At 48.6% G+C, this 23,559-nt stretch overlaps 2 protein-coding genes across 5 annotated transcripts in view; one reads left to right on the forward strand and one right to left on the reverse strand.

Annotated features, from left to right (window-relative positions):
- Window positions 1-6,341, forward strand: part of TBXAS1 (thromboxane A synthase 1) — a 158,419-nt gene extending 152,078 nt beyond the window's left edge. For 2 of the 4 annotated variants that reach the window (XM_027574594.2, XM_027574595.1), the window contains exons 11-13: window positions 2,142-2,279; window positions 3,668-3,830; window positions 6,061-6,328. In XM_027574594.2, coding sequence (XP_027430395.1) covers window positions 2,142-2,279; window positions 3,668-3,830; window positions 6,061-6,135 — 376 coding nt within the window. In that variant the 3' untranslated portion in view covers window positions 6,136-6,328. Of the gene's footprint in view, window positions 1-2,141; window positions 2,280-3,667; window positions 3,831-6,060 lie in introns of all 4 variants that reach the window. The other 2 variants (XM_027574593.1, XM_027574592.2) reach the window with 2 other exon arrangements.
- A 2,838-nt stretch (window positions 6,342-9,179) lies between these two features.
- Window positions 9,180-23,559, reverse strand: part of PARP12 (poly(ADP-ribose) polymerase family member 12) — a 39,101-nt gene continuing 24,721 nt past the window's right edge. Inside the window, exons 8-12 of the mRNA XM_027574782.2 lie at window positions 21,162-21,258; window positions 14,390-14,465; window positions 12,459-12,589; window positions 11,486-11,637; window positions 9,180-10,284 (exon numbers count right to left, since the gene is read on the reverse strand). Of these exons, the coding sequence (XP_027430583.1) occupies window positions 9,959-10,284; window positions 11,486-11,637; window positions 12,459-12,589; window positions 14,390-14,465; window positions 21,162-21,258 (782 nt within the window). The 3' untranslated portion in view covers window positions 9,180-9,958. The remainder of the gene's footprint in view (window positions 10,285-11,485; window positions 11,638-12,458; window positions 12,590-14,389; window positions 14,466-21,161; window positions 21,259-23,559) is intronic.

Consider the following 23,559-nt stretch of genomic DNA (forward strand, 5'->3'; position numbering starts at 1 on the left):
ACACCCAAATGCTCTGATCGATTCTCTGAGTAACCCTTAGAAACTTTAGAAAGAGTACTGCGTAGAAGGTGGCCACACGGCTGCAGGGAACCAGCAGTGGGTGATCTCACTTGAAGGCAGGACAGAAATGAGGGAACTGGGATGAACTGGTTGACTCCCTCATCAGGTCACATAGAGTACCAGTGCTCCGTACCTGCAGAACAACTTTAGACAGAAAGTCGAGAGTCTCACACCTCCACCCTTCGTGGGCTGTGTGACCTCGGGTAAGCACCGTGCTGTTCTGCACTTCTGCTTCCTGGATGTTCAGTGGGCACACAATGCCTGCTCGGCGCCCCTCCTCCCCACGAGTGGTGAGAAACAGTGGGACAAAACTTCTGAAAAGCTGCACACTCTAAGTCGTATGTCACCTAACGTATGAGGTGAAAGCAAGGACTGACCTTCCAGGCGAAGGGCCAGCTTCCGGCCTGCTCCGGTCCTGGCAAGCCACGAGCTCCTGGGCCTCAACCTCCTCCATACCTACTCTGCTGGAATTTTTAATCCTGTCAGCTCTGCGGACTTCTGTTAACAAACAACAGAAAGGAGAGAGCCAAGCCATCATTATTCTCAGCCAGACGACAGGCCAATTCGCTTCAGCCCAGGCAACAGATTTGGGGGTGAATACAGATAGAATGTGAATTTTATTTATTTTATTCTACTTTATTATTTTAATCTCAGAAAAGTGCGTTGACTTTTCCCAGGCCCTGACGCCACCTTGACTGATCACCATTATCCACCAAAAAAAACTCAGAATGGCCCCTGTAGAAAACATACCAACTCTTGTTGAAGTATTATTAATGTGAATCCAGGATTCCATGCAGTATAATTCAGCAGATTTTTCTGGCCTTGGATATGGCCTGGCCTAGCCAGACAGGAGGCCCAACCGTGTACAGAAGGGAAAGTCCTATTTTCTGGCTTCTAAGGGGCTTGGATCCAGGTCCAAGAAATTTCCAGTAAAGATGAAAAAGAAGAGGATGTCAGGGTCGAGCCTAGTTTGACTCCTTTAGAACCGAGGCTGCACATATCAGAGCCCCCGACCTGCTTGCTCTGATCTGAGCACTGGTGTTTCATTACCAGCTCTAAGCACATATTAATAGCATTGGTAGCTTAGGATCTGAATGGCGGTCCCCAAGTCCTGGCTTCTCTTGTTATATTAAAGGTTCCTGACAGAGGAATGAAGGCTGCCAGGAGCCTCAGGTTGCTCTTCTTTTTTATAAGCGAGAACAGAATATAATGGTAATTAGTAAAATAATTTTATCTCCCCTGAGATATTTAGGAAAGTCCAGCCCTATAATTTGAAATAAAAGCCAGCATAATTTTTTAATTTTTAAAGTAATTATCTGTATTATGAAAATAGTAGGCTTGTACTTAAAAAAAAATACAGAAACCAAAAAAAAACTAAACAATACAGAAGGATCTGAAGAAAAAGTTGGCACCTCTGGTCCCCTGCCATCCTCCAGCCCAGTCCCATCCCTTAGAAGAAATCATGGTGGAAGTTCAGGTATTCTCCCAGAAATTTTATATTTGTGTGCAAACATGTATAGTCTGGCCCTTAAAAATACAGTGTAAAAGGGACTGTGCCATGGCATTTGGTAAACAATCTGACCAGAAGTTTTGTCCTCAGTAGAAGTTACCCCTAGTGACACAGACAATGAATGGAGATCAGATGTTCAAACCCAAATTTCCTTTAGGTAAAGCGAGGGGGTGGGCGAGGGCCATTTAAAGAGGCTTAGCCATGGACGGAAGATGAGGGAAAGTGTGGCCAGGGCCATAACCCTGCAAGCCCCCCCACAGGAAGAAGCCCTTCAAAGGTACCCGTGCTCCCCCAGTCAGGCCTAAGAGAACTCGTCAGGCCTGATGGAGGAAGGCACATTCACTGAGGGCCAAAGGAGTCTAAGGAGCTTGGAGGCTTCAGGGTTGTGGGCAGTAGGTTAAGGGGGAGGGGGTAGAAACCATCCTGGTCACCCCTGCAAGGGGGCTGGGCCTCCTGTCCCCCTACCCCCAATCCACACTTCAGGCTCAGACCCCATTTGCCCCAGCGCGCTGCCGGCAAGCCCTGCTTGTTGCTGTGCATCAAGGCAGGGGTGACCGACGTGTCCCCACAGGTTCACGCGGGAGGCGGCGCGGGACTGCGAGGTGCGGGGGCAACACATCCCCGCGGGCACCGTGGTGGAGGTGGCCGTGGGCGCCCTGCACCACGACCCTGAGTACTGGCCACAACCCGAGACCTTCAACCCGGAGAGGTGAGCTCAGTCCCTTCGAATGGGCGACGCGACTGTAAGACACTTGGGGGAGGCAGCCAAGGGGAGACAAAGATTTAGTAAAGTTGTCCCCAAACAGTTAAAAGTCATGGCAAATAGATACTCGAGAGGCATAATTTCCAAAGCACGTAACTGTACCATTTTTAAAAGCCCCGAACAGAATGCAGAGATTTTGCATTTCAGCAGCCCTGCGTGCAAGTAACAGGGCAATTTCTAACGGGTGTCCTCCGTTCAAGCCAAGAAACAGGACACAGGATCGAATTGCTGGTGTGCCCTGGAACGTAACAAAACATTTCCTTTTTTTAAAAAAAATTGGAGCTTGTCCCAAAACAAGAGTAATCACAGCAATTTCTCCCCGAACTCATGAGATCCAGCTGTGCTAACAAGGTAGACCCGGATCCCCACTCCTTGGTCCCCTACATGGATTGGGTCCATTGTCTACATTTCATTTCTAGGCTCCCGGGTTGAAAATGTCTGAGCAGGCATCCACACCCTCCTCATCCGAATCAATGGCTATCCCTCCCTGGTGTGATCTGGCAATGAGGAGGGCTGGGCAGACAGACCCTGTTTCCACCTTGAGGAATTTCAAATTCCTGTGGAAAGAGACCCCACCCCTAGGACCCCGCCCCTGGGAAGCCATGGGCCGGGGGACCGAGATAAATAATTTCTCCCTGAACACAGTGAATATCGAGCACCAGGGCTGAAGCCGAAGTGAGCTGGCTATTATAAGACAGCGTGGGCACCCAGCTCTACTGTCCCAGAGCACAGGTGGCAAATGCTATGTGACAGCAGGTAGGAGAATTCCTGCATTGGCCCAAACACAAAAAGCCCCCAGTGGTTCCAGTTTCACCGCTGGAACCAGAGAGGCAAGTGTGGGCAGGGGAGCCGGCGGATAAACGTGCATGACGCCGCCTCCAGGCAGGGCTGGTCCCCAGGGATTCTGCTCAGGGAGCTGGTGACGCCCGGTGTCCCGCTCTGGTTCGTGGGGAATTTGGAGCCACAGGCCCAGGTGAGGGCTGTGGATTCTTAAGACTTTTATCCTGGTGGATCCTAGCGCGCCTTCAGGCTCATTAACAACACAATCAGTTCTTGGGTGGGGGGCAGGGCCAAGAGGGCCTTCCAGGCGATCCTTCTCCTTCGCAGTCCGTCTAGGGTTTTGCGGGACTGCGGAGAGGGCAGGACGGAAGCTCAGGGACAGCTCGAGGGCTGTTGCCGGAGACGGGGTTCAGGCCCATGTGCTGGGAGCTTGGCCTCAGATGAAGGGGCCCCTCGGCCACTGCGAGGGGCTGACGAGGTCCTCCTCCCCACCCCCGGGAAGGGAGGCGGGTGTCCCGGGGCCTACCCTGACCGCCCGACCCCCCGCCCCGCAGGTTCAAGGCCGAGGCGCAGCGACGACGACGTCCCTTCACGTACCTGCCGTTCGGGGCGGGCCCGCGGAGCTGCCTCGGGGTGCGGCTGGGGCTGCTGGAGGTCAAGCTGACGCTGCTGCGCGTCCTGCGCCGGTTCCGGTTCGAGGCCTGCGCGGAGACGCGGGTGAGGCCGCGGCTCGGGGCGCCGAGGGAGGGGGCGGTCCTCACCCCGGCTCTCCGTGCCGGGCCATTTCCTCCGGATCAGTGTGAGGGGGGTGGGAATAATCACACCTTCTCCCCGTTCCTGTTGTGTGAGGGTTGAATGGGTCCGCCCAAGTGCGCAGGTACGCGCCTCGCACAGAACCTGAGTCTGCGTTCCTATTGCTACGACGGACCCCGTCTGTTCTGCGAGGCTGCGCCTGCGAGGCTGGAGCTCTTCCCTGTTCGGCGAAGAGGACCCAGGGATCCCCCAGAGTAGGTTGTATTATTCCCATTCTTCAGGTGAGGAGCTAAAATAAAGCTCAGAGAGGTTAAGTCACTTGCCTGAGGCCACGCACTTGGGCTGCAGGCTCTGTGAGGGCAGGAACCAAGTCTGTCCTATTCACTGTTGCAGTCTCCAGCACGAGGACCAGCGCAGGTGCTCACGCGTTCACTGAACGAATGTTCAAAGAGCAAATGAATGACTAGCCAGGGAGCGAAGAAACGGGCTCCAACCAGATCTGGCGCACCCCCCAAGCCTCCCTGCTTCCTCTCCCTCTAGCTGCCTCTCTGCGGTGTCTGCTGTGCCTACACAGCCTGAACATGGTGCCCCCTCCATGCCTGTTCAGGAGCCCTCTGCACAGCCGGACACGAGCGTGAATGGGGACAGGTACTAAGTACACAGTGATGAAATGGACAACCGAGAGTGGCATTGCCTCTGACAAACAGAGACTGGGTTCAAGGCTGGAGAGAGGGAGGGGCAAATTGGGAACACAGAGCCAAACCAGCAGAGAGAAGGGCAGGCCCCCTAATGACTGAGGTGTTCCGTGTGTGCAGGACTTCCTTTTGGGGTTTGTGTCATTTCCCCTTGATCTTGACAAACAGTACAGGAGCATTTGTCCCAAAACCCTGCTTATGCCTGGCATTCCCCAGCTCAAGAACCAGGCATGAGTCCCTGAGCCTCCTGGATCTACAGAGAGCTCGTCTGAGCCCACTTTGTGTTTTCTGCCCCAACTTCCCACTCTGGGAGGGTTCTACCCACTCCTCCCTAGCTGGAATGCCATTCCCCGCCCCCACTTCCCTGGCCCCAGCCTAATCCCATCTTCCAGATCCTTTGGTGTACCCTCAGATCCCGAAGTGGCCCTTGAGAAGTCCTGCTTACAGGGCTTCTCCCATTCCTAGCCCCACCTCAGGTGTCCGTTCCTCCAGGAAGCCCTCCCTGACTTTGCTAGCTCCAACTGATTCCTTTTTGGAAGTCCAATGGTGTTTCCAGTTTGTCTAGACTGGTGTTAATTCGGTAGCTGCTAGTCATATGTGGCTACGTAAACTTTAATAATCAAGTAAAAAACTCAGCCCCTCATTTGCACTAAGCATATTTCTAATGCTCAGTTGCCACGCGCGCTACTGGCTACCATACGGGATAGCACAAGTTTAGTTCATCTTGTTTCTTGGTGATATAACTTGTCTCCTATCTGAACTATAGCCCCCGAAGACATCTGAAAAGCCCACCAAGACCCCAACACTAAGGCCCGGTGATTCTTCTTTCCCTTAAATCGTTCATTCACATTAGCCATTGAACCATCATTTTACCCAGGACTCAAGGGGACACGCTGCTTCTTGAGTAATTCTTTGGCTTTTCTTCCAAGTCTCCAGTCCACCATCAATCTGCCTTGTAAGTTAATGAGGAAAGCTTTCTGAATGGCAGTGAGGCTAGAGCACGGCACACATGAGAAGGGGACAGTAAGAAGCCACTCTCCCAAAGCCCCTTGGAAAGAGAGGGGGCTGCTCAGTTACCACCAGGGCACCGGGGAGTGAGAGGAGGGGAAGTGAGAGAGTTTGAGGCTTTGCTCTTCACTTCCCAGTCGTGTGACATTGGACGAGTCACTTGGCCTCATTGAACCTCCATTTCTTCTTTTGCAAAGTGAGATACTACTACTTCTTATGCAGGCTTCTTGGGAGGATAAATGCTAAGTTCCTTACTCACCGGCGGCATTTTATTAACACAGGAAAGAGGGTCAGGCACCAGTGTGCTGCTGGGGCCCCAGCACCCCGTGTCCCTGAGATGCAGCTTTGCTGGCTTCTCAAGGCCATGCTAGGGAGGCTGCTTTGCTCACTCACCCCTGCTGTCTCTCATTTCCACAACCCCAGGCCCAGTTCCAAAGAAGTTTCCCTGTAGATGCAGTAAGCTGTAACCAGTCTCTTCATCTCTCTTTTAGGTACCACTGCAGCTAGAATCCAAATCTGCCCTAGGTCCAAAGAATGGTGTCTACATCAAGATTGTCTCCCGCTGACAGTGTTATGAGGACACTCCCAGATTCAAAGAAAACCTTCATGTGGAAATTCAGATTTTGAGCAAAAACATCACTGAAGCAATTGAAAGGGTCCCTTACATGCAAGTATAAAAGAGGTCTTTATATAACATTTCCTAAATGCTTAATAAATGTTTGTTGCCCTTAGTTTTGACTTTGCTGATGATGTATGAACCACTGCAAAAAAATGTAATTTTGTCAAAATGAGAACTCGGGGTTTTGAAGGAAGTCCTGGCCTCAGGATGGAAGGCATCTATAGAGCAGAGGACACGGGGACGCTCAGGTGAGCTGCCCTGACAGCACCAGCTCCTGGGCCTCTTCAGCTTCTGGTGCACTCGGGGCATGTGACTTAAAAAATGACATTTATCGGAAGCCCAGCTTCAACAGTGGCTCAAAAGCTTTCTTATGCTTTGATTTTCCTAGGTAGGATAATACTAACTTTATATTAAAAAAAATACTAACTTTATAAGGTTTTAATACGCAGAAGAGTGAGAGAGACTGAAATGTAGGCATCGGACCTTCTCTTAATTTTGATCAAAGAGTCAAAATGTAGAAGCGAATTTGTCAAAACTATCGTGTTGCTGAGAAGGGCTCTCAAGTTGAATCCCACATCTGCCACCAGCCACGTGTGGCTGTGGCTGCTGGTCTTCCCACGTCCCTGTGCCTCTGTGTCTTCATCTGTAAAACGGGGCAGCTGACCTCGATCAAAGCCCCCTCCTCTGCACCATCTGAGCAGCATGAAGAGGCTGAATGTCCTATAGATAGCATTCCAAGCAGGAGCCAGGAAGCATGGCTGCCCAGACGCTGACCCACCTTTTAGGCTGTTCCAGGAGAGCTGGCACAAGAGGTTTCCACGTATCCACGGCTGTGGATGCTGCCTCTGCCGTTGGGTCCTCTCCCACTCCAGCCCAGAAGACCCCATGCTTCCCCCAAAGTCCTTCCCCGGAGACAGGAAGGCAGCCTTGTCCCCCAGCGCAGTCCCAGCCCTAGGAGCTGCCCAGCCAGCCCATCACACAGCTCTCTCTCCACCCTCACTCTCACCACTGCTCCTGTCTGGGCCCCAGCCCCTTCTAGATGTCTGGTCCTAGGGCTCAGACTCATTGGAGAAAGCCACACGTTCCCATTCCTGGTGACCCATCTGCCCTTCCTGACTGGCCTGCCCATCTCCCAGCCCCGACCCTCTATGGCCATCACAGAGCCTCATCCTCAAGAAGGGCCCAACGGAGCACCTGGCTCCCTCCTCAGAGCACAGCCTGCGCCCGGCGCCCCTGGCCCATCAGCTCCATCCATTGGCTTCCCTCACCTTCTCTGTCCAGGTGCTTCCCATCTTCAGACACAGCAGTGAGGTTTCTTCATGTTCTAGAATTGCTGGACTCGGCCCTTCCACTGTTTCAACCCACAATCCCTAGCTCCCCTGAAATCCCACCATCCATGTGCAATGCCAGCTACCACGGGGCAGAAGATGGCACGGACTAGACCCTCCACAGGACCTTTAGCTGGATCTCAGCCAGGTCCTCGTGACTAGTCAGTCACACACACTTGCCCTGGGTGCCACCGCCTCTTTGCACCGAGAGTTACCATCATTTTGACTTCATCCCATCACCAGCCCACCCCCCTGATCCCACAACCTGGTCACACGGACCCCGTCCGTCTCTCAAATTTCAGGTCCAAGTAGGTGTTCTTCCTGGCTTGCTTTCTGAAAGTTGAGCAAATCCAGGGCCCCTGCAGTCTTCGTAGCTCAACTGCCTTTTCTGGAGCATGTGATCACCTCCCACACCAGATCTCTCCAGACATCCATCCCACCCACACTCCCCAATGGACCATCCTTGCTGCCCACCATTCAGCTCCCAGCAGCCAGATGGTTAATGAGCATGGGATCATTTACATTTAAGACTTAGGAGGCAAGCACCTGATTTAATGGTTCTCCCTGACACCCCTCTGCTCCCCACCCCCCACCTACACTGTAGTAGGACCATGACTCAATCGAAAAGCAATGAATAAAATTTCAGGATCAGTCAGGGTATAGGGTAAATATTTTGGTGGCTCTGAAAATCATACCATGTACAACCAGGTGACTAGCCCAGCAGGTGGGTAAGGTAGTACTGCTGTTACTACATTTTTCTGGTCATAGAATTCACTTGCTCTCTGCCTTGATTAGCTGACCTGTGTAAGGTTCCAGGGCATTCCCTACACCTGTTCCAAAGATGGAAAAACTCAACAGCCTTGGATCTGAGAACTTGAGGACAAAGTGACAGAAGCGGAGGCATCCCGTGGAGTGGACACACTGTATTAGGAAGGTGGGGGAATGGGCAAGAAGGGTGTAAGGGAGGAGGAGGAGGAGCCCATTGCTGAGGACTGAACCCAGAGACCAACAGGAGAGCCACCTCCTGACACAGAGCTGCCCTGCCCACCCCTCCTCCCCGGAGCAGAGCCAGCCAGTGCCCAGCAGAGACTCCCATCGACGGGACGCCTGGGTGGCTCAGTTGGTTAAGTGGCTGCCTTCAGCTCAGGTCATGGTCCCAGGGTCCTGGGATCTAACCCCACATGGGGCTCCCTGCTCAGCACAAGGCCTGCTTCTCCCTCTCTCACTGTCAAATAAATAAATAAAATCTTTTTAAAAAAAAAGACTCCCATCGACTGCTATGTGTGCAAGACACACTCAGAACGCACCCACCCCTCCATGTCCACGACACACTCTGCTCAGTAGTCAATCTGGGTTTTGTGGAACTTGAAATTCATAGCGGTTGGGGGAAAGAAAAAAAATATGAATATGTAACTTTTGCAAATTTAATGGAGATGTAGGACCATGTGGCCATATAGTTAGGGCCCCTCTTACAGTTGTGGAAGAAGCCCCAGCAAGTGAGTGGTCCTGAACTTTCAGGTTCATCAGCTTTAGGATAAGTCCACACACAGCCCCCAAGGCCAGTACTGGGGGCTCTGTTACATCCCAACACCCAGAAAAGTGTCTGTACCCCACAGGTGCTCGATAAATAGATGCTGAAGAATGAACTTTGGTTGTCACCCACTTCAGATAAATATTCCTTTATTTCCATTCTCCGTTGTGACATTTGCAGCACAGGTATTCAAATCTCAGAGGAACAGAAAACCCACATTCAGAGGGTGTCCAGTGTGCTTAGATGTGGGAATGGGCCTTCGTGGGCAGAGCCCAGGGGTCCTTGGCAGCCACTCATCCTGGTCACCTTCCACTGAATGATGTGGACCCCGCGACAGGGCCCCAGTGACGCCACACAGTAGCCACTTGCTCTCACGCTGTGACTGATGGGCCGACTCCAAGGCCAGAAGCCCAGGAGAAGAGGTGCCTGAATTAGAGCCAGAGCAAGAGACAGGGAGGCCTCCTGCACTGATGGCTACTCTGTCATTTTGACAAAAAATTAAACAAGATGCCACTGAGACCCTGAAAAAACAAATGACTCACTGCAGAGACAGGAACTTAAATTTAAAATCAATCCATAAAATAGTATCTAGAAACTCTGTGCCTGGTGCCAATCAGCCGCAAAGTCAACAAAGAATGTAAGTAATAAAACTTTAACACACTAGTAAAAGGCAATTAACAGGACCACCTATAATCACTTCTGGTTAGTCTAGTAACTAGCCCAAGAGTGGCTTAAAACCAAAAACCATTACCAGTGAGAGATTAAGAATGTAACTTCATCAGGAAGTCAACATTAAATGAACAGTTCATTAAAAGTTTTTGTTTAAAAAAAAAAAAAAAAAAAACACACCTTCCCCAATAGCTACTCCAAGGAAGACAGGCCTGAAAGGCATTAAAAACACCCTGGCAGGCTCACTGCCGGCCCCCAAAGAAAGACGCCAAGGAGAAGAAGGTGGAAATCCCCCCCACAGGCTTGGTGGAGCTGGAGTACTGGATGACGTACTCCGGGTAGACTTGGTGCTTCTCGAAGACCACGAAGATAGAGGGGTCGGACATGCTGTTCACGCAGCTGTCGTAGAAGACGTTGCCAAGGCCCTCCTTGGCCGGGGGGCGGACGAAGGAGGCGTTGCCTCGGATGAACTCCCCCACCAGCACCCGGGCCAGGAACATCATGTGGGACTTGGTGTCAGATTTGCTGTAGTGGTGGGAATATGCGGCGTCTCGGGCAAAGTAGCTCCCTGCAAGGACACATGTGGGCTCAGCTGGGTGGCGGGGGGTAGCCCGCAGCCTGGAAGGGGAGTCTAGGGTGTCCCGTCAGCCAGGTGATGCCTCTGCTTTCCTGTCCTCCCATTTCTCCAGCCTCTTCTCTCATGAAGGGCATCAGAGGCATCACCAAACTTTGAGAGAGAAAACTCAAGTTCTGACTTGGTCCCTCAAATCCTAAAAGTCCCCTGGGCACATCACTCCCTAGCCCCCAAACCTCAGCTTCCTCAGCTCTAAAATGGGGCTGTCTTGCAAGCCTCATAGGGTTGGTGCAGAAACAGCATAAGATCCCATACATGGAGCACTGTAGCCACCAGCAGCCCTGCATCGAGAATTCCAAAGCCTGTCAAATGGGACCTGCATTGGAGGCTGCCACACACACATTCGGATATATGACCCACCACTGGCTTCCATCCATCCTGCCCCCGCAGCTGTTGCCACACCTGATTAAGGCTGATTGATGGACAAGTGATGGAGTCGGAAGAGGGGCTGCTGACTACAGCATCGCATCATATGAGAAGTTTCAACTTAGCAACCATGTCATGGTTACAGCAAAGAACGTCCTTATTCTTAAGAGGCACTCAAGGAGGAAAGGGCATGATGTATGCCACCTACGTGCAAATGGGTCCAAAGAAATAAAGCCAATGCAGCAAAAGGTTAAAGCTGATGAATCTAGGTAAAATTTATGCAGTTTTTAAAATATTCTTGAGACTTCCCTGTGAGTTTGAAATTATTTCCAAATAAAGCTTAAAAATAACACAGGAAAACAGCTAACTCCCATTCCAACTGGGATCTCAAGTGTTCAGATCCCCATTCTGACGATCACGTGGGCACGGTCCGGGGCCAGACCTGGGGTTGGGAAGGCACCTGCTCTCCTCCCCCCACCCATGCTCACCATCTCCAGGGCCTCCACTCCACAGGGACACAAAGCCCAGCCCGAGCAGGGCTGCTCCTGATGGAACCTTGGGTGAGGCTCCTGGCTGCACACAGAGAGGAAGGGTGCCACCAGCTGGGCACCCCCCCCCACAGGGCCAGGAGTCCATAACTCACGGAGTTTGACCCAGTTCATCAACTCACACAGGTTCCCCCATGCCCTCCATCAATTTGCTTTAGAAGGGTTTCCCAGGCGCTGGGAGAAAAGCCAGGTTCTGTCAGCAGGGCCACCTTTGCCCTTACCCTTGCCGTAGGAAGTACCATGAAGACCACAGACCCGCCAGTCAAAGTTCTGCTGGCAGATGGCATCAACGAAATTCGCACTGGTGCCATGGAACAGCTGCCTCTCATCGACCACCTTCCCTCCGCTTCTCTTCTGCATCTGCCCTTTTTGCCTAGAATCATGGGACAGGAGGCAGAGGGTGCTCGCTGTCAAATACAGGCCACTTGACCCAAGAAAACACATTGTATTAGAAGCATCCTGAGTCCAGGCCCGTGAGACCAGGGTGAAAAGCACAAGGGAAGCCTTTGCCTCCACAGCTCAAGGCCTCTTCCGCTTCTTGAACTCCCGAAGCAGACCAGACCCACTTCTTCCTCACCACCTTGCTTCCCCTGGAGCTTAGCTAGGGAAGCTGGGAAGCTGGAGCATGCTGGTCAGTGGGGGGCCATCCCTCTCCCCCTCAGTTACCCTGATTTCATCACTGGTCCCAGAGTACAGATGACACCGCTCTAACCCCTCTTCTGGGGACAGGTCAGCAGGACCCCAGGCCCGCCTTGGTGACCTGCTGCAGATCTCCCTACAAGGACAAGTCGCTGAGCACCCAAAAACATGCTCATTCTCACGCACAAAAATGAGGCCTGGCTCCCTGGCTATCAGGACAACAGTTCTATCTTCCTCTGGGTGTGGGTGGCTGACATGGACCAGTCTGCTGATCTTCAGACAGGGAGGCAAAAAGCACCAGCCCAAGTGCTGGCTGTCACCAGGGCAGCTTGAGCCCCCTTAGCTCTGAGGGATGTGCCAGCACTAAGCGATAAAGATGGAGAGATTGGGAGGAAAGCAGGGACACAGCTCCCGATGCCACCAGCACTGGGCAAGCAGTGGCTGCCATCTCAGATTGTCCCTGAAACCCAGGACACGTTTGGCAAGCAGTTAGCCTCCCACGTATGTACTGGAGGGGATGGTCACCAGCCCAGAAAGAGTGGGCCCCTCACGTACCACTGGTAGACTTCCCAAAGGGCCAGATTCTGGACTCGCTCAATCTTCTGAACAAAGTAGCAAGGCAGCGTACGGTTGAATAGGTTCCAGACTTTTTGATACTCGTCTGATGAAGAACTGAGGGTTATCTTCTGCAGGAAGCAAATATTTTTTCTCTGTTACCCTCAAAGTGTAAAATATAGATCAGTCCCTTCCCAAGGCTGCTCATAAAATGCTAGAACTGCCAGCAAGCCCAGACAGTGATCACCACTCTCCCTTCGCCCAGGGGTGTAGTCTCTCCAGCCGTAGGGTGTATGCAGTTTGTGGTCGCTTGTCTGTTGTTCACTATGAAACCCTCCTAAAGGACAGGCACGTGATGCTCACATCAGCACCACTCCGGGTGTCCCCAGGACATTCCCGCTCCTCCTCTGTACCCACACAGGGCAGACTACATAGTCTACAGGATCAGAGTTGGTGTCAGTAAATGTGGAGTGCACACAGTAATGCGGAGGGGGGCAAACCCCACTATAGCAGGTTCAGGCTCACAGGCAGCAGTGCATGCGGCAGGAGCATGCCTCACTGCGAGCACTAAGGAAGAGGTCAGGCTGGCAGACGGGCACGCATCAACTCAGGAGCCCAAGAAGACTTGCGGGATGGTGCCTGGCTACTGCATCCTCCCAGCCAAGCCCACCTCTCCCTCAGTGCCTTGCTCTGGGAAATAGCACCCCCTAGGGACCAGGAGGGGCCCTGACCAAGGGCAGCGGACCTTTGCCCAGTGACAATCCACAAATTCCTGCACTTGCAGCCTGCACTTAACCAGCCGCCCTGTTCCCTGCTCTACGAGGCTTGGCCAGATGACAGCCTGTTAGGGGATCCCTGGGAAACCCCTCTGTACATGGCCTTCCCCTACCCTGAGTGCAGTCTGAACGGCCACAGGGCTCCTGCAACTGAAACTGACTCTGGTTTCCTTGCTCCCATCCCATGGGAGGACACCAAACTCCTCTCCCTCAAGTGGGGGCCAGCCTGCCCAGCCCGGACCAGACTGTCAAGGGCTCCCATACCTCTCATGGCCTACAGCTCAGCCCCACAACCAAGCTCTCCACAGCCCAGCCCTGACCTCCCTCCTGTTCCCCAGCATCTATGCACGCCCTCCATCCTGACCTGGGCTCCTTCCCTATGCAGTTTCCATTGACCTTTATGTTCGTCCCCTACTTCTGCACGTAAAAGCATCGGCCATCACTTAGGTGTGGACCCAGTGAAGACTTCCCTATTCCCCTTAATATGGTCACCTCATCCTGTGACACTGAGTACTGCTGTTCAGACTCGCATGCCCTTCGCACATATGTCTGGGCTGCTGGGGTCTGGGTACAACTCAACGAGAGGAGTGCTCTCAGAGCAGACAGACCCAGAGCCCATCTGCACAGTGCTTGGCAGGAGGCCAGCAACAGAGGGCAGTCTGAGGGCCCCACATACATGAGGCAGTAGTGGACAATGGCCTGAGTACTCTACAGAACTCAGTGTAGCTCTTGTCAGCTGGCAGGCCCGACATGAGCCATGTGAATTGGTGTTCCTGTCTTCTGGTATCTGGCACTTTCCAACAGCAACTCCCCTCTACATGTCCCTCATCATACGCAAATCCTCCCCTGGTTTTGTTTTCTTGCTTAGTAAAACTAACACTTATTAGCTAAGCAGCTGTTAAGCTCCTAATTCTGCCCTTTCCAGAAATTCCCAGGTCATCATCCTTCATCCACAATACATCCTTTCCCCTTGGGGCCACAACCATCTTCCTGGTGATCCAGCCTTAAAATCCCCAAGACCTAAAAATAAAACCCCACACAGCTCCTCCCTCCAGCCCCAGCCTGGCCTCACAGCTTCTTCAGTGGTGGAGTCTGCTTACTCACTATGTCTAAGAACACCCTCCTCCATGGCCCAAGGCAGCGTGAGTCCCATACCTTAAAGCCAGGGTCTGGCAGGGCTGAGGGATCCCAATGGTCTGGGATGCTCTTTGGGCCTTGAAACTTGACACTGCTACAAAATGTAAACAAAAACACTGAGATTTTGTTCTTAGACTCAAGCAGATCTACTATCGGCAGCCGCCACTAGCTGGTACCACCAGTCTGGGGTCTCGGCCTATCATTTTGTAAAAGCAGGTAAAAGGTGAGGAAACACCTAAGCACACTATCCACCATGTAGGAGCACGTCTGTCTTTGCCCACGTGGCCAAACCCTAAACAATCAGGCACGAGGGATCCATTTCTCACCTGTATCTCAACACCTAGACATGGAAGGCAGAGAGTATCTGATAAAAGGAGCACACACAAACTTTCATCCACAATTTAAAAATTCAAAGAGCTCTTTTTCCAAGCAGCCTCAAAGAGGTATAATTGGCATACAAAAACATTTTAGAAAATGTATGTCAAAACTCATTTGGCAGGAGCACCTGGGTGGCTGTCAATTGAGCATCCAACTTGATTTCAGCTCAGGTCATGATCTCAGTTCATGAGATCAAGCCCTGTGTCAGGCTCCACACTCAGCAGAGAGTCGGCTTGGGATTCTCTCTCTCCCTTTCCCCCTCCCCCAAGACTCATGCTCATGCTCTCAAATAAATGAATGAATCTTTAAAAAAAAAAAAAGAAACCTCATCTGACACTAGAAGTTTGACAGGAACTGCTAAGAGGCTATTTGCAGTCTGTATATATCCTATTTAAAGGGACTAAGCTTATTTCATACTGCTGCAATATTAGCATGTTTAATTACAGGTTTCACATAACATAAGCACCGTAAGATCTTTCCAAAAAATATAAGTAAAGAAAGACTGAGTTCTAAAAGACACATGACCCGGGGTGCCTGGGTGGCTCAGTCGGTTAAGCGGCTGCCTTCGGCTCAGGTCACGATCCCAGGGTCCTGAGATCGAGCCCCACATCCGGCTCCCTGCTCAGCCGGGAGCCTGCTTCTCCCTCTTCCTCTGCCTCTTCCCCTGCTTGTGAACTCTCTCTTTCTCTGTCAAATAAATAAATAAAATCTTTAAAAAATAAATAAAAGTAAAAGACACGTGATCCAACAGGTCTGGGAACAGGGACTATGTCCCTATAATTCGAAATCCTTCTGACTCCATTTCAGAATGCTCTGTTCTTCCTACAATAGATCTACCTTCTGTTTCCACTGGCATGAGACATGTACCTTCACCCTAAGCCTCGAAGAACTCCCACAAATAACTCTCCTAGGAAAACAGCACAGTTTAAAAATAACTAACCAGGGTCCCACAAGCAAGAATCAGCCAGAAACAGACCGTGGAGACTGAAGATGCTGAAATTATGAGGCAAGATTATAAGATTATAACACAATTATTCTTTCTGTGTTTAAAGAAATAAAAGACAAACTTTAAAAATATATGCAAGGAACTGAACTATAAAAAGATGTGGAGGGTTTGAAAAAGAACCAGAAAGAACTTCTAGAAGTAAAAGAGACACTCTTCGCACGGACAGGCTTGCAAGCAGGGCAGACCACCTGAGGAGATAGGAGTGAGCTGAACGAGAAGGGAAGGGCAGTTATCCAGAACGGGGCCCCAGCAATGAGGGGATGGGAGATATGGGGGAGAAGCTGGGACATAGAGAAGAGAGACAGAAGGCCTGGATTTGGTCAGAACCTAACCAAAGCTCTGAAAAGAGAGGAGAGGAAAGGCTGAAGGCTATTTTAAGGAGAACAAAGGAGACTCACTAACACAAAGTTCTAAGAAGCCCCAAGAATCTCCAACAGGATAAATAAAAGCACATGCCCAGCCACCCTGGGGTGAGAGTGCGTAACAGCAAGACCAACACAATCTGAAAAGCACCGAGAGGAAGACAAGGGTGAGTCTGGAAAAGGGGCTCCAGTTAGACTGACGGCTGATTTTGCAACCACAGCAATGGAAACCAGGGGCCAGTGGAATGACCTCTTCAATGTTCCAAGAGAAAATTACCACACCCCAAAATGCTATAACCAGTGAAAATATCTTTCAGGATTGGGGGCAAAATAAGGATGTACTCAGGCAAACAAAAATAGTTTTCCAACAGACCTTCATCTAAGAAAATTTGAAAGGACAAAGCAGTAAAATGTGGGTAAATCTAACGAAACATTCATTGTATAAAGTAACAGTACTTCATGAAGTTAAAAAACAAGAGAGGAAATTAATGGAGTAAGATATATGAGAACTCTTACATTAGTTGATAGGAGGACAAAGATACTGACCCACTCATACCTAAGAACACGTTACAATTTCTAGTGTGGCCTTTAAAAAAAAAAAAAAGTAATACAGTGTATAACTTCCAAACTAGTAGAAGGGGGGAAAAAAAATGAAATGACCAAAAATATCCATAAGGTGGCAAGAAAAGAAAAAATAGGACTCAATCACATGAATAAAACATTTTTATGGAGGCTAGAAGGACAGTAAGGAACTAAACCAGAGAGCTGATGTGTAAATGCCATTTCAAACTTGCCCTCAAACTCTGGTATTATAACTTTGGAACGTGGAGATCATACTCTGTGACCCTGTCATTTGTGTAAACAGAGAAGCTGTTTCTGAAAGCGATCCACCCTCTGAGTCCCAGCTGGCCACACAGGCCCGAACAGCCTTGCTTGCTAGAGTTATGACAGCTGTCTGCTGTCAGCTGGGTTGCATGGACACTGTGTGACTCCCAGGTCAGTGGGGAGATCCTGAATCAGTCATATCTTAGTCTGAATTTGACCAAAGTGATCACTTTTGCTTCTGATGTGTGGTGTCTGTGGCCCCCTGAAGACTATGTTACAGTGAAAACAAAAGGCATCCAGTCTCAGGCGACATATTTTTCCAAACTGTATCTAAGGTAGGCTCTGATTAGGGAAAAAATCAAAAATAACTTCCAGAAGTAGAAGCAGTCACAGTTAACTAAACTCTAAATCCAGAAGCAATACACAAGAGAGATGGATACATTTCACTAAAAAATAAACATTTCTGCATGGGTAAAATACCGTATAAACAAAGCTGACAACTAAGAAATCAAGAGAAAAGGTTTGTGATTTGTATAAGAAACTGAGTGCTGATCTCCCCAGTAGATAAAAGGCTCTTAACGTATTAAAAAAAATACCAAAAGACTGACAGAAAATTGAACAAAAAGACAAACTGTCCATAGAAAAAGGCAAATGGCTGTTACAGTTAGGAAAAAAATACTAAACTTCACTCATAAGAGAAAGCAAATCAAAATACACTGGTAACACCCTTTGCTACCCATGAGAAGAGTGGAAGTCCAACAGCTTGTCGGCAAGGCCAAGGCAAACAGGTACCTCAAGCATCTTGAGGCAAAGTGCATAATGGTTCAACCCTATTAAGAGGAATTTGCATTCACCTTCTAGAACTTTAACCTCCATGAATATGAAACAGCACGTATACCAGATCATCCACTGTGGCGTTTCCCTTATAACAACAAAAGACCTAAAACAATGCAAAACACCCCCTCCAAAGGGGACAGATTGAATAAAACAGGGTATGTATTGGTGATAGAGAGCTATGAAGACAGATAGATTTCAGAAGACTTCAGTGTCCTGAAAAGGAATAATTATTTTTTTTAAAGATTTTATTTGGCTGAGAGAGAGAGCACAAGCAGAGGGAACGGCAGGGAGAGGGAGAGGCAGGCTCCCGCTGAGCAGGGAGCCCGATGTGGGGCTCGATCCCAGGACCCTGGGATCATGACCTGAGCCAAAGGCAGGCGCTTAGCCGACTGAGCCACCCAGGTGCCCCGGGAATAATTATTTTTAAGTGGAAAAGAAAAGGTACAGAACAGTACATATAGAATGCTACCTTTAGTGCAAGAAAAGGGAAATCAGAAAATACTTTTGTGTATATACATTTGTTCATTTTTGCAAAAAGAAAGATAAGGATAAATCAGAAATGTATGTAAATGGCCACTCATTGTGCAAACACTGGAGACAACAGGGAGGAAGATACTGACTATTGAGTATACCTTTTTCTTGGACTGATAGTATGGAACTCCTTTAAATGACCATGCTCCACAAAAAGAACCACTGAAGTCCATCTGCGGGGCCCCAGAAGAACAAGCAGAGAAACTATCAGTTCGCCGTGAAACAGAAATGAGCCCGATTTCTCTGGCTAAAGGAAGGTGTAGCTGGCTGACGACAACAGCTGAGGATGTGACACACCCAACTGTACCTGGTGCTGTAGTACCTGCTGCCATCCAGGCCACTCTCCCCCTGTATGTGGCCATGTAGATTGGACAGGAAGGACCCTTTTCCCAGCTCCAATCCTGGGACATCTGCACTCAGCCTAAAACTACTGGTTCAGAGGGGGACTGATCAGAGCCAAGCTCATAAATATGCCCCATCAGCTGCAGGAGGGCCCTCTCCTGCTCCTAAATGCTTACAAAGACAGGGGCTCCCCTCGTGACTTCTGGTAGTCACACGGGAACCCACCCTGAGGATGAAGCTGGCCACTTAGTGCCTGCAGCATCCATGTTTGGGTTTTTGGTATCCCATGATATTCAAGTACATAAAACCATGAAATACAAGGGTGTTTTCTATTGGTATATAATTCCATTATTTTTCTATTACTTCAACATTTTCAAACACTCAGGTCTATGATTCAACTATTCGACTGAAGATACAAACTGATGAGCCAGCTTCAAGCCTAGACTGGCTTGTAGATCACAACAAGCAGCCTTGTAATTGTGTATCACAAATCTTCTACCCACAAAGATGATGCTCTGGCTCCAAGCCTTTCCCAGCTCGTGGCACATAGATGCCAGCGGTCCAACTGCCACAGGTGACTCAGCATCGGAGCTGGCATTCATTCATGATGCAACCGGAGAACAAAGAGCAACAAACATGCTTTGTTAGAAGCCAAGACTGCAGCTTACACTACCAGTAACAAAATCTGACTCTAAAAACAGAAAAACCCAAAGAGCTACTGAAAAGATCCCTTCTAAGTTATAAAAAAGATACAATCACTTGAAGATGGAAACAGAGAGAAAATATGAGAAGTGAGATTATTACTGTTCCCTAATCATTCTCTAAACTATAGTCTAAAGTCAGGAAGAAGTTTTTTGGTTTCTGGAAAAATCTGCACAAGAATATCTTTATGACTCAGTAACACCACTTGCAAACTTACAGTTAAAATATCTAATTATACGGGGCATGCCTGGGTGGCTCAGTCAGTTAAGCGTCCCACTCTTGATTTCAGCTCAGGTCATGATCTAGGGGTCGTGGGATCGAGCCCCACGTCGGGCTCTGTGCTGAGTGTGGAGTCTACTTGAGAGTCTCTCCCTCTACCCCTCCCCCCTTCCACAAACACCCTCTCTCTCAAATAAATAAATCTTTTTTAAATAATCTAATTAAAGGGGAACCCTCCTACACTGTTGGTGGGAATGCAAGCTGGTGCAGCCACTCTGGAAAATAGTACGGAGGTTCCTCAAGAAGTTAAAAACAGAGCTACCCTATGACCCAGCAATTGCACTACTGGGTATTTACCCCAAAGATACAAATGTGGTGATCCAAAGGGGCATGTGCATCCCAATGTTTACAGCAGCAATGTCCACAATAGCTAAACTATGGAAAGAGCCTAGATGTCCATCGACAGATGAATGGCTAAAGAAGATATGGCATGCATACATACACACATACATACACACACACACACACACACACAGACACACACACACACACACGGGAATATTATGCAGCCATCAAAATGAAATCTTGCCATTTGCAACAACGTGGATGGAAGTACAGGGTATTATGCTAAGTGAAGTAAGTCAATCAGAGAAAGACAATTATATGATCTCACTGATATGTGGAATTTGAGAAACAAGGCAGAGGATCATACGAGAGGAGAGGAAAAAAATGAAACAAGATGAAACCAGAGAGGGAGACAAACCATAAGAGACTCTTAATCTCAGGAAACAAACTGAGGGTTGCTGGAGTGGAGGGGGGTGGGAGGAATGGGGTGGCTGAGTGCTGGACACTGGGGAGGGTATGTGTTGTGGTGAGCACTGTGAATTGTGTCAGACTGACGAATCACAGACCTGTACCCCTAAAACAAATAATACATTATATGTTAATTTAAAAAATCTAATTATACGATTTTTTCCAGTGTCTTAGTTTTTTTTCCCTTTATTTCATGTTGCATTTGGTTTGGCACCTTAATGCTTTAATTAGAAATTAATTAGTCTAGGGGCAACTGGGTGGCTCAGTCCTTAAGCATCTGCCTTTGGCTCAGGTCATGATCCCCTGCTCAGCGGGAAGCCTGCTTCTTCCTCGCCCACTCCCCCTGCTTGTGTTCCTGCTCTCACTATCTCTGTCTCTGTCAAATAAATAAATTTAAAAAAAAAATCTTAAAAAAAAATTAGTCTACACCACAATTAGAATACTCTGACATCTTTCTCTCTATAAACCTGCATTATATTTATCATCTTATGATCCATCCTAATACTTCTCTCACTGAAATGTGCTAAGTGTACCCTGATTTTCCAGTTTCATGAATTCTCAGGCCTTTTCTGGAACACTGATATTAACACCAGCACTATGGTATTAAGTGAAGGAAAGTACAAAGGTACTGGGGGGTGGGGCTAGGCACTTGGAGATAGAGCACTGGCATATTTGGTGACACAAGCCAACAAACCCTCTTACTGCATTAGCCAGTCTGAGGAGGCTTTCTGTATGTGCAGCAGAGCACACCTGACCCGGTATACACGCCACCTACCAGGCTTGCTTCACCTTCACCTCCTGCGGGGACACGTATCTGGGTCTCCGGCAAACCTTTCTGACTGTGCCATAGACCAGGTTTTTCTGAACAAACACTGAAAAAAAAAAAAAAAACCACCAAATGCATATACACACACAGGACAGCAATGTTTTATAAATACAAGCTAAATGGGTTGGAAACTAATCCAAAAGTGTAAAGCCTAGAATCAGTATGTTAAAAAAAATTAGGCAATTTTCACATTTCAAATATTCATAAAGAAAATAGGTATCCTTAGGAGACTGGGTTTAATGAACACATGAATGATGAGTAATTGATGTATCAATTATACATGAGTACTTTTAAATTGTTCCTTCCAATCTTGTTTAAACTATTATTTTGCTTAGCAATTTTTCCCAACTTGGATATAAAAAAAGCTTCAGCCCAGCCTGAGACCAAATTACCACATCTTGAGCCAGTGGGATTTAGAATTAGTATAATAATTTTACTCTTATGGCTTTTTAAAATTTGACTAAACCGACTCCACAGCAGTATTTCCCAACCTTTTTAAACCTGTACCATCTTTAATAAACAAAATTCTTGCCCCAAAATTCTGGCCCCATGCCCACGCCCAAGATCCTCAGGTTCATCCTGAGGGTTGAGGAGACACCGACCCCAGAGTTGAAAAATCACAAATACCTATGAGCTCAATTACGTGTCCCTAGCCACCAGGAAAACCCTGTAATGTCTTACTTTCTGCACTTAGAGTACAAAACCAGTTTTTTTTTCCACTTAAAAACATTTTAATATTAATTTTTAGGTTTCTGTAACTTATGTTACTGCATTTGAGCATACACTGTGTGATCACCGAGATATGTGTCCGTCATGCTGTCACCCAAGTGGTCATCAAGATCGGCACTCACAGGGGTCCTCCACATTCTAATCAGGAGCCCATGCACCAGACATGGCTACCACAAGCCCTACTATTGTCCACCACTCAAATCCCATCAATGATTAGCACACTTACATGGGTTTTTATTGGCCTGTTGACTGACATTATGATAAATCTCAAATGGGTTTTCACTGGTGAAGCTACTTAAGACATGCAGACTAGCTAAATATATGTGAGACCCACTCCCTACCCTTCTACAGACAGGAAAAAGTGAGACTTTTCCCCTAACTTACCCTCAGCAGGGATACACTAGGCTACGTCCCTAAACAAGCGTGACCTTAGGGATTCTACCCTCTGATGCCAGCTAACAGATGTCGGAGTTCTGCCTCTGGAATCTTGGCATTGGCAGTGGCCTTGAGCAATGCTTGGGACAAAAGTCCCTAAAATGACAGCACTGAGTCTTCCTCAATCCTACAGAACCAATCATTTGACCTGCTGTGTGCACTTAACTGTACTTGTTTCCTAATAATATTTAGTTCATAAATGTGTCTGGCAAATTTGGGTCTGAGACTTGCTTTCACTACACCTCTCAGTGAGATGGGAACCTAACTCACCTCAAACTACTTCTGTAGCTGCTGGGATCCACCACCAACAAAAAGAATTGAGTGAGTCTGGGTCAGTGTTGGGTGAACACACCTTTTCCTGCAGTTTGCAGAAAACTGCACGCATGTGCTTTTTCCCCACCCTTATCCTGATTCTCTGTTATGTCCCCTGGAGATGCAGCCTAGGTTGAGAATGATAAAGGCTGCATCTGACATTTCTGGTTTTGCTATTTTCCAGATATTTAAAAGGAGTATTTCAACCAGTTGCCAGCCACAGTCCGACAGGTGCTTAGACTAGATCCTCACGTAGCTTGCCGTCCCCTTTCGTGCATTTTTATCTATCAGACTACGGACTGCGAACCACCTGACCTACAGCTGGTGTTCTCCAGCAGATGCTGAAAGTGGGTAAGAAGTTGTCCCTGCAGAGCAGAACATGCTTTTACGTTCTCTGGAAGGGCACACTGAGGAGGCAGCGATCCTACCTTCAGCAAGATGATAAGCACTACAAAACCACAGCAGGGCAGGTCAAGGGGTTTTAGGATAACTCACCACATATACTTTGCTGCCCTCCACACAGAAGGTCCACAAAAATAGAGAAAACAGCAAACCATATTTACAGGAAGGCCCAGTGAATTCCCTCAAAAGGTGCTGCATGTTCAGAAGGATTCAGAGTTTAAAAGGTAAGGCAACACTGAATTAAACAGAGCTGAACTGATAAATCCATAAGGAAATGGCTTAAAAGAAGCCACAGAAAAAACTAAAACTTAAAAAAAAAAAAAAAACCTCCAAAGTCAGTCACTAGATGAACTGGCCAAAGGGTATCTGGTCTGTTTCTATCTGTCTGCAAAGGCAACCAGGACAAATCACTGAAAGCTCAGTGTCGGGACACCACAGGCACAGGATAATCTGCTTCCAGCAACTTTTA

Source organism: Zalophus californianus, chromosome 12, assembly GCF_009762305.2.
Source record: "Zalophus californianus isolate mZalCal1 chromosome 12, mZalCal1.pri.v2, whole genome shotgun sequence".
Lineage (NCBI taxonomy): Eukaryota > Metazoa > Chordata > Mammalia > Carnivora > Otariidae > Zalophus > Zalophus californianus.